The sequence below is a fragment of the Cavia porcellus genome, unplaced genomic scaffold (genome assembly GCF_034190915.1).
Source record: "Cavia porcellus strain 051 isolate PalLab524CR breed Dunkin Hartley unplaced genomic scaffold, mCavPor4.1 scaffold_10, whole genome shotgun sequence".
Lineage (NCBI taxonomy): Eukaryota > Metazoa > Chordata > Mammalia > Rodentia > Caviidae > Cavia > Cavia porcellus.
Genome location: NW_026947493.1, coordinates 24,407,767 through 24,424,442, shown reverse-complemented (window position 1 = coordinate 24,424,442; position 16,676 = coordinate 24,407,767). Strand labels below are relative to the sequence as shown.

Genomic DNA, 16,676 nt, shown 5'->3' with positions numbered 1-16,676 from the left:
TTAATTGTCTTATTGTTTATATTTCATACCCTCAATTCAGAAAAGTTTGGGTGAATCCTTTGGATTCTGTTATTTTGAATAGAGTGCCTTCTTTGTATCTTCTTTTATCATTTTTCTACAGTAAGCAGAATTCAAAATTGTTTCATTAATTACACAGATGGTTTTTTTATTGGTACAGATGTAATAAGAGTAAATAAAAGCACCAAGAAAAGTGCAGGGTAGTGGAGAATTATCAGATTACTAGAGAGGCAAAGAGGAGTGAAGAGAGAGAAAGACTTCTTAGATACACTAATCTGCTTTGAAGAACTGAAATAGATTTTTAAAAATTTATTCTTGGACATAAGTTGATGACTTAAGTAAGTGTGACCATTTAATATAAACTTGACTCACAGTACTTCTTTCATGTACTAAAATTTTCTCATTGGTATTGTGGACTAGATTCAGTATAATAGAAGAAAGTTACTCATTAAAACTTTAGTCTTAAGACTCCAGCTGAAAAATCTCAGTTGCTATTATAGGTACTACTGTTCAATCATAGAAGACTGGCAGCTTTATGATGTCCCCCAATCCAAACTTTTGTTATGTTTAATTTTGATTATTTGTTAATATCATATTTTTAAATTATTTTAACAGTGTGATGCCATTAGCGTATTGGAGAAAGAACATGACTATAGAGATGAACATTTTGATTTTATCCAGTCACATATTCGGAAGTTTTGTTTACAGTGTATCCTTTTAATACATTTATTGATGTGGTACCCTACCTGCTTTGTTTTCTAAGTAAAGGACTTAAATTTAATAAATTTTAGAAATTGTGTTACTGTTATTTCTTCTGTCTCTGATTGGAAGTTTCATTGTTATTCTAAAGTCACTTATATCTGGTTATTTGGAGATTGAAAACAGGTACTGAAATTTATAACTTTAATGTGGTATATTTAAAACCATTAAGAAAAGTAGTCATCAGTTGTGTATAGAAATGTCTAATGCTAATGCAGAGGCATTGCGGATATACCTGATTATTTGGTTAGAGCAAGATGAATTGTTAGGTTTGAATATTTCATTCTTAGTTTCTTTAGTATGTTACCATCCTCTCTACATAGAGCCTAACTCAGTGGTTTCAAATTCTGGGTGTGCTTATATCTAAGACCTATTGGTTAGAATATTTCAAGGTGAGAATGAAATATTTGGTCTATTTTAAAACTTCCTGGATTATTTTTATGATCACAAGATTGGAAAACATGTCAGTTGTATGTGGAAAAGTCTAAAGCTAATGTAAAGGCATTGTGGATGTAACTGATTTATTTAGTAGGAGGAGTGGGTAGTCACTCTAATTTAGATTGCAAGGATTAGGTAAGCCAGTGAATAACAACTACAACTAAAAGCAAGAGGCATTAAGGATTAGTGATACACCTGTACTATATGTCTGCAGTCTAAAAATGATTTTATTAATGGGTAGTCAGGTTAAGGACTGTTTATAGAAAGCCTTGCTGATGATCTTGTGAATGAGATCACTGAACACTGGTAGTTTCCCTTTTCCAGTGGTGCATGGGCCTTTGTCTTCTCATGTCACCTATTAGTCAAATTGTTGAATTAAAGGGCATCTGTTTACATAGTATCTTTAAAAAGAGTTGGGCATGGTGGTACACGCCTGTAATCCCTGTACTCAGGAGACTGAGGCAGGATTGCCTGAGTTCAGGGCCAGCCTGAACTGCATAGCACGAGTGTCTCTAAATAAATAAATAAATAAATAAATAAATAAATAAATAAATAAACGAAAAGTGAAAATAGTTGAGGTAAATATCTAATGCCTTGTTATCTTTGAGAAATTGAAAACTTGAGAACAGCCTTTAAACATTTCTTAGCTTAAAAACACAAATATGGAGATACAGTCAAGAAGGAAGCTGTCCACTAAAATAATAAGACACACAGACACACTTAGAGCTGGCTGACTTTTAAAAGAATGCAGAATAAGCTAGGTGTGGTGGCACACTCCTGTAATCCTGGCACTCAGGAGTCTGAGGCAAAAAGATCATTGCAAGTTCGAAACCAGCCTGGGCTACAAAGTGAGCCCAAGGCCAACCTGAACCACATAGTGAGACTCTGTCTCAAAAAGACAAAACAAAACAAAAAGAATGCAGAATGTGAGAAATCACTTCAGGATAGTAAGATATGAAAAAAAAAAGATAGTAAGGTATGTGTTTATCAGTCAGTGAAAGTGACAATTTCAAAATCATCTTTATTTAAAAGCTTAAAAATTTTAATTTCAGTATAAATTTTTCAGTTATAAAAATCTTCCAGATTACAAATTGGTTCTTATTGTAAGGAAAGTGATTAACACAGTGTTCACATAATTAAGTTTTTGCTTAAGATTTTGCGTTTGTTTCTAATAAGTTGTAATTAGCAGTACGACTTTTAGGCTGACAAGCAGGCTATGTTCTAGAAGATACCAGTATGTCAGTTGAGAGTTTAAATTGCTCCCAATATTCGACATTGATTTAGGTCACTATCACTTTCTTTCTTAGGGACATGAAGGCCAGTGCTAGGCAGTGGTCCTTAAGGTTGATCATAGAATTTCCCTTAATTACTCCAAATAGATCATCCGTCAGTGGTCACCTTGCCTTTCCACAGGTCTCTTGGTCTTTTAATCCATTATTTTTTAGATAAAAAACCAAAAGTAGGTTCTGCTTTAACTAATACATTTTCATGTGAGTTGGTGGCATTTCAAGTTTTAGTCATAAAATCTATGTTTCCCCTTGGTCACTGTTGAAAGCTTCCTGGTAGTAAGTGTGGGCTTACTTTTTCTCAGTGTTGGGTTTTTTGAACCCTCTTCTGTGAGTCTCCTGAGCATTATGTTTGAAGTCTTAATTCCTGGAATTAGTAAAAAACCTTAAGAGATATTAGTGCAAACCATTTTTGTTGAAAAAACAAAAGATAGTTGATAAATAATGTCCTCAATGAAGTTTAAAAAGGTAAATAACAAAAATTAAGTGCTTTAAGTACGATATTGTCAGTTACTAAATTTACCTTTATTTCTTGGCTTAATGCAACTTCTCACCTAAATTAAATTGATTATGTAAAGATTATTTTATTTGCTTTTTAATTCATATGTATTTATACTTTTAAAAGTTAATATACCAGTGAAAGATATTTTTTAAACTTAATGTGCATATAGATGTAAAGGTTAAGCTGAAAACAGAGTTTCATGGTACTGATTCATAGAATTTATCCAAAATTTTCTTTAACATTATTATTCAGATGGTGCAGCACTTATTTACACTTCAGTAAAAGAAAACAAAAATATAGACTTAGTATATAAATACATCGTTCAGAAGCTATATGGATTTCCCTATAAGATTCCTGCTGTTGTTGTGGAAAAGGATGCAGTATTTATGTGAGTATACTTTTTTATTTTTTTTGGTGGCACCAGGAATTAAACCCTGGGCCTCTCACATGCTAGGGAAGTGTTGTACCACTGAGCTATACCCTGCAAGTACTCTTTTAAATATATTTTATCATGTATTATTGCTACTACCTGATGATAAATATCACCATTTTTAGTTCTGAGGTGGGATCAGTAGATTATGATGAATGATAAAAATCTGTATCTTAATGGTTTATTTATCTGCCTTGGTCTGTTTATTATTGCCTTTTAATTTTACCAGCTTTTTAAAAGGCCTTTGCTATTTTAGCTAAATTGCCCATTGGATGCCCATGTTAGTGTATTATAGCTCCTTATTCTTTAATTGATTATGATATATAATAACTGAGTGCATAATCTAGACTTGCTTTTAAAAAGCTACCATTTAAAAATTGGTAGGTGGTAATAGCATTTCAAGATGAGGAATATTGGCAATCACTTGAAGTAGAAATTAGTAAATTAAAAATGGGATGCTGTAACAAAAACTAATTAGTGTTCCATTATTGGTCCGATTGTCTTCATAAAATGTTCCCTTTACATGATCATGGGTTGAATGAAACAATCATTATATAAATGCTCCAGAGTTTATATATGTTCATCTCTTTCCAGTCCAGCAGGGTGGGATAATGATAAGAAAATAGGAATATTACATGAAAATTTTCAGACATTGAAAGCAGAAGATAATTTTGAAGACATCATAACTAAACCACCTGTCCGAAAGGTAACAATTTTAATAAGTATTTTCAGTATTTGGATTTTTAAACTGAGATGGCAATCCTTTTTTTAACTTTGGTACCAGAGATGGAACTCAAAACCTTGCGCTTGCCAGGCAGGTGCTTATGCCACAGAGCTAAAGCCCCGCCCTGGTAATCCCTAATTTTAAGATGCAAGGTAAAGAGGCAAAGATGCCCTTTCTTATCAGGGGCATTTTTAAGTATAATTTGGGTGTTTCTTATGTACAGTTCAGGTAAGAATTTGTCTAGCAGATTACAAATCAGCTGGTTATTGAATCTTAGCCTCTGGTGTAATTCTGTTAGCAAATGGTACTGATAATTCTACTGTGCTTTGGAAATCACAGCTTGGTGCAAGTGAGAGTATGGATCTTGAGCAGTTAGAACCTTCCCATTCTGCATCTCAGGCAAAAGCCAGGGAAACATTGCTAGAATAATTTTCTTAGTTCTGCCTATTGGGGTCGATCTTGGATCTTTTTTAGATGTTACCCACTTTTGCCCACAACTACCTATGAGCTTCTGCTTTTCCAGATTCAGTTTTAGGCTTGGCCAACGTATTATTTTATGACTATTAAATCAGATTCTAGAAAGTACTCTTTTTGCATATACATCGTGATTTCTTATTAAGCAATACAAGATGCTCTAGTTAAAAGTAGATGTCTCTGAAAAATTGTATAGAAATATTTACATATAATACTTAAATTTAGATAGATATTTCAGTAAAAATAATTTTGATTCAACATATATTAAGATTCTTAAGATCCAAACATTTACAGTGCAGCGCGTCTTCTGTTTGTGAGTTATTAGAAATAAGAAAAGAAGAGCTCAAATGAAAATTCAGTTCTGTTTGTAATAGTCAGCTTTCTCATGATTGGTACACAATACTCACAACTTTAAGGAGGAGAGGTTTAAATGGGTTCAGTCCCTGGTCAGGCAGATCCAGGGTAGAAGACCATGGCAAAGGAAGGTGGCTCCACACACGGCAGCCAAAAAACAGAGAGTGAAGGGAGGAACCAGGGACAAGGGTGCGCCCTGTCAGATCAGTGATCTCCCTCCTCCACCTGGCCCCACCTTCTAACAGCACTTGACCTACTGAACTCCTCAGTGGAGGAGTGCAGCACTCCTCGACCTTGCACACATGAGACTTGGGACATTTCAGATCTTAAATCATAATAGTGTGGATATCTTTAAAAACGCACACATTAGAAAAAGTGAAAAAGCAAAGAAATCTCCCCTCCCTCCTTGTTTTATGAAATAATCTAACTATGCAGTCCAGGTGGGCCTTTAACTGCGTAGCCCAGGCTGGCCTCAAACTTGCAGTCTTCCTGCCTGTTTTCCCAAATGCTGGAAGTAACACATGTACCACCATGGTTGGCTATCCCCAGCCCCTCGTTTTTTTTTTTTTGTTTTGAGATAGAATCTTACCAAGTTTCCCACGCTGGGCTTGAATGTAAGGTAAGATCTTGGTGCCCCAGCCTCCTAGGGTGCTGAAATTAAAAGCATGTGCCCTTATGCCCCACTATTTCCTGTTGTTTTACCAACAGAATTATGCTTTTGTCTCTTTCTTTCTTTTATTCATTCCATAAATGTTTATTGAGCACCAGCTCATGCACTAACTGCTTAGATGCCAAGTGCTAAGTAGGTAACACTGATAAAAGGTACAATTGGGATTGGAGGAGGACAGGGGAAGAGTGAGTGTGGGGACTGGGCCTGGAGGGTGGTTGGGTTACAAAGTGTTAGGGATGTCTCTGATGAAAGTGGTGGATATTGAAGGGAGAGGGATCTGAAAGTGCACAGATCCCCAGGAAGAAATGTGTGAGGAGGACAGAGAGGCTGTGAAGTGGTAGCAGGAAAGAGGCAGAGTTAAGCACAAGCACTTAGGAGGCTCATTAGGCTACAGGAAAGGGCTTTGGATTTCATTCCGAGTGACATGGAGGGGCCTGGAGTTTGCACACAGAAGCATTGTGATCTGATTTGACCTTTGATAAGGATGGCTGGCTCCTGGGAAGGAAATAGACTGAGCATGTAAAGTATAGCAGGAGTAGAAGCAAGAGACTTTGCAGTTCTTTTTCCTAATTATTCTACTGATAAAGGAGTTGTTATATTTCTATTTTGGGAAAATCAGAAACAAGTTACATTTCACTCAGCAGGAAGATTACGCTTTTTAAAAGCCCAGTTGTTGTTCAGCAGATGGTATAAGCATGATTAATATACTTTTGGCTTCAGAGTTGAGCTAATAAACATACGACTTTCTACATGTAAACTGAAATTAAATAAAATTGGAAATTTACTTCTCAGTCACATTAGCCACATTTCAGGTGTTAGTAGCCCCTGGTAGCTAGTGACTGTTACATTGTACTGTATGGACAAGGGACTTCTACATCATTGTGGGCAGCTGTGAGGGCCTGGGTTGGGTGGGACACCACAAGTGGAGGGTAATGTTCCTATTCCTGAAGCATTTTTTGGTACCAAAGCTTGAACTCAACCTCATGCTTGCCAGGCAGGTGCTTACACTGCTGAGTTAAGCCCCTGGCAACTCTTGAAGTGTTTTTTACTTAGTTTAATCCAAAGAGTAAATTACTAATGGTGCTATCAAAATATATTAAGCTAGGGGGCTAGGGATTTAGCTCAGCAGCATAAGTGCCTGCCTTGCAAGCCTGTGGTTGTGAGTTCCATCCCTGGTACCAGTAAAAATACAAAATACAAAATATATTAAGCTTACTCATTTATATATTGTATATTTCAGTTTGTGCATGAGAAGGAAATTATGGCAGAAGATGACCAAGTCTTTCTTATGAAGCTACAGGTATGGACTTGTATGAGAAGCAGAATTAGAATGGTTAATGGGTAAACTTCTTGTATATACTTTCTTTAAAAACAACAATATATGCTATGAATGTCTGACTTGGGATTTTTTCTTTTTTTTTAGTCTCTTTTAGCAAAGCAACCACCAACTGCAGCTGGAAGGCCTGTGGTCAGTATTACACTGTATTTTAACAAAATTATTAAAACTCAGTATATACTGTTTTAGTTCTCTTTGCTTAATCATGTACACATCTCACATAGGTTTGCCCTTAGTATAAACTTGAATTCAGACTTATTCTGAATTTGTGAAATTTTAAAAGAAACTATATCCTTTTCAGATTTAAATTGTGTAAAGATTCATTTTACAAATGTTTTTGTTTATTTATTTATTTTGCAGTACTGTGAATTGATCCCAGAGCCTTATGCAGGCTAGGCAAGCACAACACCATTGAGTTATACCACTGTCCCTTTTTTATTTTGTTTTAAGACAGGTTTCAAATTGGACTTAAACTTGGAATCTTCTTACTTCAGCCTCCTGGGTTACTAGGAGTATAGGCATGCACCACCACATGAGGATTTTTTTGCAATGTTATGTGTCAGTTATTATACCGAGCTATCTCTGTTTGTATACAGGTCCTTACAACAGCCTTAAGAACAAGGTAGTATTATTAGTCCTATTTTGCAGACAGGGAAACATAAACTTTAGAGAATATTGTGTCTTATTTGAGATTATACATAAGATACATGTCCAGATTGAAACCCAGATAGGACTCACACACTTATCCCCACAGCCATGTTTCATTACCTAATGCATTTTTCCTTTCCGTTGAAGAAAGAATTAGTGTTGCCTGGGATTTAGCTCAGTGGCATAAGCACCTGCCTGGCAAGTCTAGGTTGTGAGTTCGATCCCCGGTACCAAAAAAAAAAACAAAAAACAAAAGAATTAGTGTTCCAAAATGTGGTGAGCCTCTAATATTCTCTAATAATGACAAGTTTGCTTATATTTGTGTCTGTGTAAATACCAGGACAATAGATGATTGCAGAATAATCTCTCTTCATAGTGTGACGTTGAAAGTTTCAGGTTTCTATATTTGTGGTTTTCCTGTTTTTACCAGGATGCTTCACCACGTGTCCCGGGAGGCTCCCCTCAAACACCAAACAGATCCGTGTCATCCAATGTTGCCAGTGTGTCGCCCATCCCTGCTGGGTCGAAGAAGATAGACCCAAACATGAAAGGTATGTCTCTCTCTCCAAGAAAATCATGCGTTTACACGGGAGAAATAATCCACCTAGAATCCTGCCTAAAATAGTTGTTTTCATTCTTGAGCACGGTCTTCTAGGCTTTGTCTCTGGCTGTAATCTCATAGTAAGTAACCATCTGTGTCCAACCTTTGGCTTTTCTGGTACTCGTAGGCTATATGCATATAAAATGTATAATATGTATAGAGGTAACAAACACTATTTTTTAATATTTTTATTGTAACATTAAAAGCCCAAATTTAATAATTAAGAAAATTTCCATGCTTAATGACAATAAATCGCTGTCTTCACAGGCACACATGTGTATAGTTAGGTTGAGTGCTGTTCTTAGCAGTCACTGCATTTTATTCCAGTTGCAGGAGCAGCTGTAATGAGTGATATACTCAGGTTTTGATGGGCGACTGAGGTGGGCGCAGGAGCTGGAGTAGCGCAGGCTGCAGCCTCTCTGTACTTGGAGCCCCACTCAGTTGAGTCAAGAAAGATAGCATTAAAAGTCACACAATTGTGTTAAACGTTTATGCTCCTGTAGGCCCGCAGCACTTGCTGCCAGGACTGTGGGTGGGACATGCCTGTTAAAACCATTTTACAATGTTGTTGGTTTGTTTTATTAAATTTTTGTGTATGTATGTGTGGCACTGGAGATTGGCTTCAAGCTACATCCCCAATGTTTTTTGTTTTTCATTTTGAGATGGTTCTTGCTAAATTGCACAAACCAACCTTGGATTTGAAATGCTCCTGCCTCAGCCTCTGGACTAGCCAGAATTACTGTAAAGGTGTGCACCACTGCCCCCAGCAACAGTTTATTAATGCATCACTATAGCTATGAAAATGTTGTTGTATTTAATCATTCTTCTTTGGTAGGTCGTGAGAGAAATTCATTTTTATACTTCAATAGGTAACTTGCAGTTAAAGTATACACAGAATAGTCTGTAGGAATAATTGCCCTAAGTGGTAGGTCAAAAGACATTAAAGAGTTTGAACACTTTTGTGCCTTTTGATTTTTGTTCAAATGAATTATTCAGTTTTACATGTCATCAACATTGAGTTGTAATAACTTACAGTTTTCCTACAACCTAATTAGTGTTCTTTAAACACCAGAAGCCTTTGCCTGTTTGCCCCTACTGGTGTTTCTTGTTTGTGAATTACTTATTGTTACCCTTTGCCCATTTATCTCTTAGAACTTGTGCTGGTTTTCATATAGGATCTTGGAACTTTTTGTAACATAATAGGCAAATATTTCTCAACAGTTATAGTTTTTTTTGTTGTTGTTGGTAACGGGAATTGAACTCACAACCTTGCGTTTGCCAAGCAGGTACTTACCGTCGCTGAGCTAAACCCCTGGGCCCAACAGTTACAGTTTTAAAGAATCTGTTTCAAAGGGAAAAGATATATTAGAATCTAATATCTGTTTAAAATATTTTGGGCTTAAAATTCTAATTTTTAAGTTTCCTTACACTCAAAGTTTACTCATTTATTTTCTGTGTGAGTGATTTAGAGATTGTGAATGTTCAGCTTCAAAGATTAAACTACACTTGAATTTGAGATGTAGCTCTTAAATTTTAAGTCTATAATTTATTTAAGTCACTGTGTGCTTACTGCAGTGTTTGTGGAAAAATCTAATGTTTTGAAAAAAATGTTTTGTTTTTATAGCTGGAGCTACAAGTGAAGGTGTCCTGGCAAATTTCTTCAACAGTTTGTTGAGTAAAAAGACTGGCTCTCCTGGAGGGCCTGGTGTCAGTGGTGGCAGCCCTGGAGTTGGGGCTGGAGGAGGAAGCAGTGGTTTACCACCATCTGCCAAAAAATCAGGTATAGGCACCTGGAGCAGGTCCCTTTCATTGGAAACAGCTTAGTCGAGGTGTGATTTACACACCATGAAGCTCAAAGTATGCATTTCTGTGGTTTGAGCGTCTTACAGTATTGTAGGCAACATGACCGTAATGTAGCTTTGGGACATTTTCGTAGCCCTAAGGGAAACCTCAAATCTTCCCTCAGTCCTGCACCCTACCACCAGCACCATCACCCTGTCCCCCAACCTAGAAAACTACCTGTTTTCTGTCTTTATGGGTTTGCTTATGGGAATGTCAACATTCCCATATAATGTTTGTCTAGTTTAACATAATTTTTTTGGTTCATCCATGTTGTACCATGTATCAGTACTGCATTTCTGTTTGCTGCTGTATAATATTCCATTGTAGAGATAAAACACATTTTATTTGCCTATTTATTAGTTGGTGAGCACTTGAGTTATTTCCATGTTTTGGCCATTATGAATACTGTGGCTGTGAAGATTCATTTTCACATGGACATTAAGGTTTTGGTTTTCTTTGGTAAGCACTTCAGGTAGAGTTGCTGGTTACATGATAACTCTCTGTTTTAAATTTTTGAAAAACTATCAGAAAAATTTTTCAAAACTGCACCATTTCACATTCCCATGAAGGCTCCAGTTTTTCATAGTCTCTCCAACATTTGATATTATCCATTTATTGTTATCACTCATTCATCTTTCCACATTCCAGATTTGTTACTTTGTTTTGTAGTTTGTATTGTCCTTGTGCCTTAAAAATAAAATTAACTATATGAGATTAAATGATAGGTACCAGTTTTACTTCTATTTGCTAACAGACATTCAATTTTAAATAACAGAATTAATTTTTAAATTAAGAATATAAATATAACTTGGTATGCTAGATAAAGCTACAGAAAGTGCTATTATTGTTTATTTTTTTATGTTGGCAGTACTGGGTTTTGAACCCATCTTATTTGAGCTATATCCTAGCCCCTTTTTAAATTAGTATTTTATTTGTGGACTGGGTTCTGAGTTGCCCAGACTGGCCTCGCACTTGCTAATGTTGAAGGGAGAGACATTGCTGAAAAGCATGTTTTGAGTGTATCTTAATCTTGTTTCATCTCCTTCACTGTAGGCCAGAAACCTGTTCTATCAGATGTCCACGCAGAACTAGACAGAATCACACGAAAACCAGTTTCAGTTTCTCCTACGACACCTACGTCTCCTACGGAAGGAGAAGCCTCCTGAAAATACCAAATAAAGCCATTTATTCAACCTTCTGGGATAATGTAAACTTGCCTCTGCTTTTTCCGTCAGAAGTGGAATTAGGGAGCTGGAGTGCTTTTCACAGATGGACTAAACTTAATATCTTTTTGTTTTTGGTGGCTGCCCATTTTATAAAAGGAGCTATACAAAAGAAAAATTATTGTACATTATGTAGAATTGCTATTTGCAGTGCAGTTTTGCATAAAGAAGTAATTTTGGATTTTGAAAATCTCAAAATTTATAGACCTGAAATACAACCATGTGATCATACACTAAAGGCTACTTAAACCATAAAAAAGGATTTAGGAAAGGGCAGAAAACACACAGTTTGGGCATTTGACTGACTTGGAAGTCCAAACTTGTTTAGTTAAGATTATTAAAATCATTTAAAATTTTGTGTGTGTTATTTGCTGAAAAAAGAGAACTCTCCGTTGTTAGGTTTTGCACACCAACATAAATGTGACAGCACACATGGGAGATGCTGCAAAAATGGCGCTTGATTCAGTAGTCATTGTCTCAGTCAGAGGTCCTGTATGTTATTGTCAGAAGAGGATTTAGAATTATTGGCCAAGATGTTTCTTAAGCTGAGAAGGAAAGAAAGCACACTGCCTAAATGTGCAAAAGAAAAATGCAGAGGTTACAAAGATGTAAAAAGATTACAGTTTTTGGATTTGTCTATACATATATATATATGTATATATATATATGGCTCTGCCTTAATATACTCCTTTTTGTTTGTGACAACTGTAATCAGTTAATAAAATATTTATTCTCTGCACTCAGGTTCAGATAACGTGTCGCATTTTCTTACAGTAAGTTAAATGTGCATTCACCTAACTAATAAGATTTGTTAATCATTTGAAAGTTTTCATTTAATAGGATTACTAAGGATTTTGATCTTTCTCAGAGACAAGTAAGTACATGAAATTTCTTTAGTTTGCCAGTTTGTCTTGCTGAACACATTGTACTCCACAGGCATGTGTCAGGCTACAGAATCTTCCCAGCATGCCCAGTAGATAATGATAAAAGGCTATGTGTTTAATGAGGGGAAGCTATTTTAGAAGCTTGGTAAGTGTACTAACACGTGGCTACACTTTGCAGATGAGAACCTCTTTTATTCCACCTTTTTTTTTTGAGAGGGTCGTCTTACAAACTTGAGGCTCGGATTCATGGCAGTCCTCTTACCTCCTGCGTGCTGGGATTGCAGGTGTGCACTGCCATGCCTGCTTAGTTTCTCCTTTCCCGTGCTCAGTGTCAGTGCTTGTTTTTTAGAGTATTCATAAAAACAAGTTGATCTCTTCATTAATGTTCATTTCCTGTATCTGCCTGTGACCAAATGAGTCATTTCAGACGATTGGGAAAAAAACAGTCACTGCCTTTTATTTGAAACTGTCTTATCATGGGTTCCAGGCTGGCCTCGAACTGTCTGTAGTCCAGGCTGACCTCAGCCCCGCAGTGATTCTTATGCCCCAGCCTTCTGCATGCTGGGAGTACGGCCGGCTCTAGCCTGTCATGCCTGGTGATCACTGCCTTTTAAAGGCCTTTGTTAGTGCTTTAGTATGCAGATTCCAGAGCTTTTTTTCAGTGAATGTTTCAAGATAGTACTGTCTGTCTTATCATGATCTTTTCATTAAAACTTTAATGTCTGCTTAAGTTTTATAATAGTTAAATGCTAAAAATTCATAAGGGGAATTTGTTTCTATGTGGACTGAGGGTGCTCATAGGCGTAGAAAATATTTTAGCAAAGCATTTGAGAGAATGCCATTGATGAAAATCCAGTAAACAGTTCTGCAACCCTGTTTGATAATGTAGGTTTTCATTTTTTTTTTAACTAGAAATAAGTGAAACTAATGGATAGAACCAAAGCAAATTAAGAGACTGTGCTACAGATACTTTAGTGTGTCTGCAATTGCACACATGGACCAGTTCTCTCTTCTTATGTGTCACTAAAAGTTTTTAGCATACTTTGTACACAGAAAAAAGTGAAATATCACAAAATGACCACATAGAACCAGCCTCAAGCATTTCTAAACTAGAGGCTTCCTGTGTAATCCCTTAGTGATATTTTGTTTTTCAGTAAGAGGATTTGAAGCTGGAGCCTTAAGTATGCTTAGCAATTGCTCTACCACTGAGCTACCTGCTCAGCCTGATGTAACTCAGTCCTGCCACTAACAAGTACTCAGTCTTAACATCCAAACTCAGAAGATAAGTGTAAGCTTCATGTAAATGAGATCTTACACTTTGTCCTTTTTAATGCCAGATGCATTTTAGTATCCCATCTGTGGATCATTTTGTTGCTTATAGCAATAATTCTTTTCACTGCAGCATAGTATCTCTGTATAAATGTAATTTGTCAGTTATGCCATCACAGTTGTGTATTACAGGAGCCAGCCTATGAGCTTGTCCCTGACCAAAGCAACAACAGGAATGAAACACAGAGAGACACAGATTTAGGTCAAAATGTGCAGGCAGGGAGGTCTTGTCTCCCTTCAACAAAGCCCCAAGTGACCGGTGCACGCTGCTTTTGTTCACTTAGACACGGGCTGAAGCAATCAGAGTAAAGCAGGACTTTTCTCTCCCAAAGTCATGGTGTATGCCTGAGAAAATGATTGGATCTCAGATGTATTAATTTTCCCAGCAGCGTGTCAGCGTGCACTGAGGCGGCCTTTCTCCCTAGTGCTCTCAGAGGAGGCCAGTTAGGCCTTAACTTCCTGTTCAATCTCCCATATTCCCCCTTTCCACAATAACAGCAGCTGAATATCAACCACTGCTTTTTTATCCCTATGGAAAGAACGTAGGCATGATTATTCAACCTTTTGTCTTAAGGCATAGCCTTTAAAGACTATTATTTCCATCTGCAGTGGTAATGTGTCTCTGCTGGCTCTTCAAAGCCCTCATCCTAGCTGACTGCCTGATAACTAAAATGTCCCCGTCTCTGAAGAGGTGCTGCTACCTGCTCTGAGCAGGAACCTGGCAGCAGCTGTTCTTCAGCTGGAGAGGGATGTAGAGACAGCAGTCAGAGATCCCTCCAAGAGGGTCTGTTAAAAGGGCCCTTCATAGAGGCCGGGCATTCTCCTCTCAGGCACCGATGAAGAAAAGTCTGCCCCCTGAGTGCTTTCCTTCAGTTGTCTGAAGGAAGGCTCTCACTGTTGAGGAGAGTTCCTCTGGACACGGGGAGGACTTCTGCAAGGTTATACGACATACCCACCTGGTCTGTCGGTTTCCTGCAGTGACCAAGCAAACCCCAGTCAGCAGAGTAGCGAGCCCCTTCATTTTCCTGTCTCTGGGGTCTGCCACAACACTTGTGCCTTCTTTTTCCCATGCTGCTGTACCTTCAACCAGTGAATTCCTCCAGGGTACTCTCTATACTACCAACAGGATTCAAAAAAGTTCAGTGTAAATGTTGCAGAATTAAGGCAGAGTTGCAGTTTATGACTCAGTTCCCCTTTTTGTAATTGCTGTTTTAATATCAAATGTGTACAGCAGCTTCTCATTGTAGATTACAAGGAATTCTAGTACAATGACTAATATGTAGAAGTCTTTGAAAGCCCCTGCTTGTATAGGCAGAGCTATTAGCCATTTTTATTTTCTTAGGAACTCCCATCCTTGCAAATGCCCGGAGGCAGTGTTGCTGTATGTGCCCTACAGCCTCACCTGCATGGCAGGTAGCGTGCATAAAATGAGAGTATCTATACTAACATGCATATACTGAAGTCTGCCAAGTTGGGTATGTATGTTACATTCACTTACCATGGCCTATTTGCCTGAAAGCCTTGAGGATTATAACCTTCAGATGGGAATGATTTAGGAAAAGTCTGGCATTTTGGGCAGGACTGCAATGCGGCATGCCTGTGATCTGTACAGTTTAAAGTCCTGCCATTTGTGATGATGCATGCTGTGATCCTAGCAGTTGGGAGGCAGAGGCAGGAGGATCACTGAGTTCGAGGCTAACCTGAGCTACAGAGTGAGTTCATTCAAAGCCAGCCTAAACTGCATAGTGAAACCCTGTCTCAAGCAAAACAAAACAAAAGAAATTAAAACTAAGGCCGAGGATTTAGCTCAGTGGCACAAGTGCCTGCCTGGCAAACACAAGGTCACGAGTTTGATCCCCGGAATCAAAAAATAAGAAAAATAAAAAAATAAAATGAGGTAAAAGGTCACGTATTCTGATCAAAGTAAGAATGAGAAAACCTTGCCTGTTGAAAAATATCAAGGCAGTGAGTCTATTGGTGTGATGGTTTCCTTCTGCCACTAGTCCACGAAGGTCAGTGAGTGTACCTGACCTATTATAAAAAGAAGCAGTCCTATTCCTGATGACTGCCTGCAATCACAGAAACAAATTGAACAGGCTGGGCATAGAGCTCAGTGGCACAGCAACAGCCTGGCAAGCATGAGGTCCTGGGTTCAATTCCCAATACAAAAAAAAGAAAAAATTGAACAAAGTGGGATCGAAAGTACTTTTTATAATGGCTGTCACTAAAAGATTAGTGACATTAACTACAGAGAGTCATGTAAAATGTTAACAGATCCTGTCACAGTACATTCTAATACGATAATTACAATTCTGATCCTTGAGTCAGAAGTCCAGAGATGGCAATTTTCTGGTGATTTCGCACAGTCCAGTAAGTAGCAAAACAACACGAGGATCCATCTGTGAAATAATTGGAAGCATTTATGAGAGGAGTCTGAGTATTTCTAGGTAAAATAAATAATGACAGTATAACTGTACAAACTTACAAAACGATACATATGCCTTAAGAGCTGTCAAATCATACAGCAGCCTCCACTTCCCTGATTTCTCTGGGATGACAGACACAGGAGTAGTCCAAGGCTGGTGGAAGGCCCAGCAGGTCCTGCTCCCAGCTGTTCTCCCACTAACTTGGGAGCAGATGAGCCGCTTTGGCAAGGGCCATGGGTCCACCCAGCAGGCCCCGTCAGTTTTCCATTTTAATAGGGGAGTAGTCCGGATGGGAAGAAACCACAGTGACCCCTATTAAAAATTTGTCTTACAGCCAGAACCTTTCCTTTCATTCCTCTGATGGTTTCCACGGGTGCAGAGACCTTGCTCTCAACAGGTGCAATTGCCATATTACTAATCTAAGTTCGCCACTGATGGATGACAAGGGTGAAACACAGAATGCAGGATTAGGTTAAAATGTGGGGCCCAGGGGGTTCCTGTCTCCCCTCAACAAGAGCCCCAAGTGAGTGGTGCACTGTGTTTTTATTCACTCAGACACAAGCACAAGCAATCAGTAAAACAGAATTCATCTGTCTTCCGCTACCCGCGGTGTGTAATCAGCTGTGTTAATTTCCCTGCCGTGTGTCACATGCACTCAGATTGTCTTTCTCCCTTGTGCTCACATCAGAGGTCAGTTAGGCCTTCACCTTCCATCCGGACTCCCATATGTAT

At 37.9% G+C, this 16,676-nt stretch overlaps 1 protein-coding gene across 1 annotated transcript in view; it reads left to right on the top strand.

Moving 5' to 3' along the window:
- Positions 1-12,048, top strand: part of Dync1li1 (dynein cytoplasmic 1 light intermediate chain 1) — a 45,104-nt gene extending 33,056 nt beyond the window's left edge. Inside the window, exons 6-13 of the mRNA XM_003480149.5 lie at positions 634-727; positions 3,256-3,391; positions 4,028-4,139; positions 6,896-6,955; positions 7,079-7,123; positions 8,070-8,190; positions 9,865-10,020; positions 11,136-12,048. Coding sequence (XP_003480197.1) covers positions 634-727; positions 3,256-3,391; positions 4,028-4,139; positions 6,896-6,955; positions 7,079-7,123; positions 8,070-8,190; positions 9,865-10,020; positions 11,136-11,248 — 837 coding nt within the window. The 3' untranslated portion in view covers positions 11,249-12,048. The remainder of the gene's footprint in view (positions 1-633; positions 728-3,255; positions 3,392-4,027; positions 4,140-6,895; positions 6,956-7,078; positions 7,124-8,069; positions 8,191-9,864; positions 10,021-11,135) is intronic.
- The last annotated feature ends 4,628 nt before the right edge of the window (positions 12,049-16,676 follow it).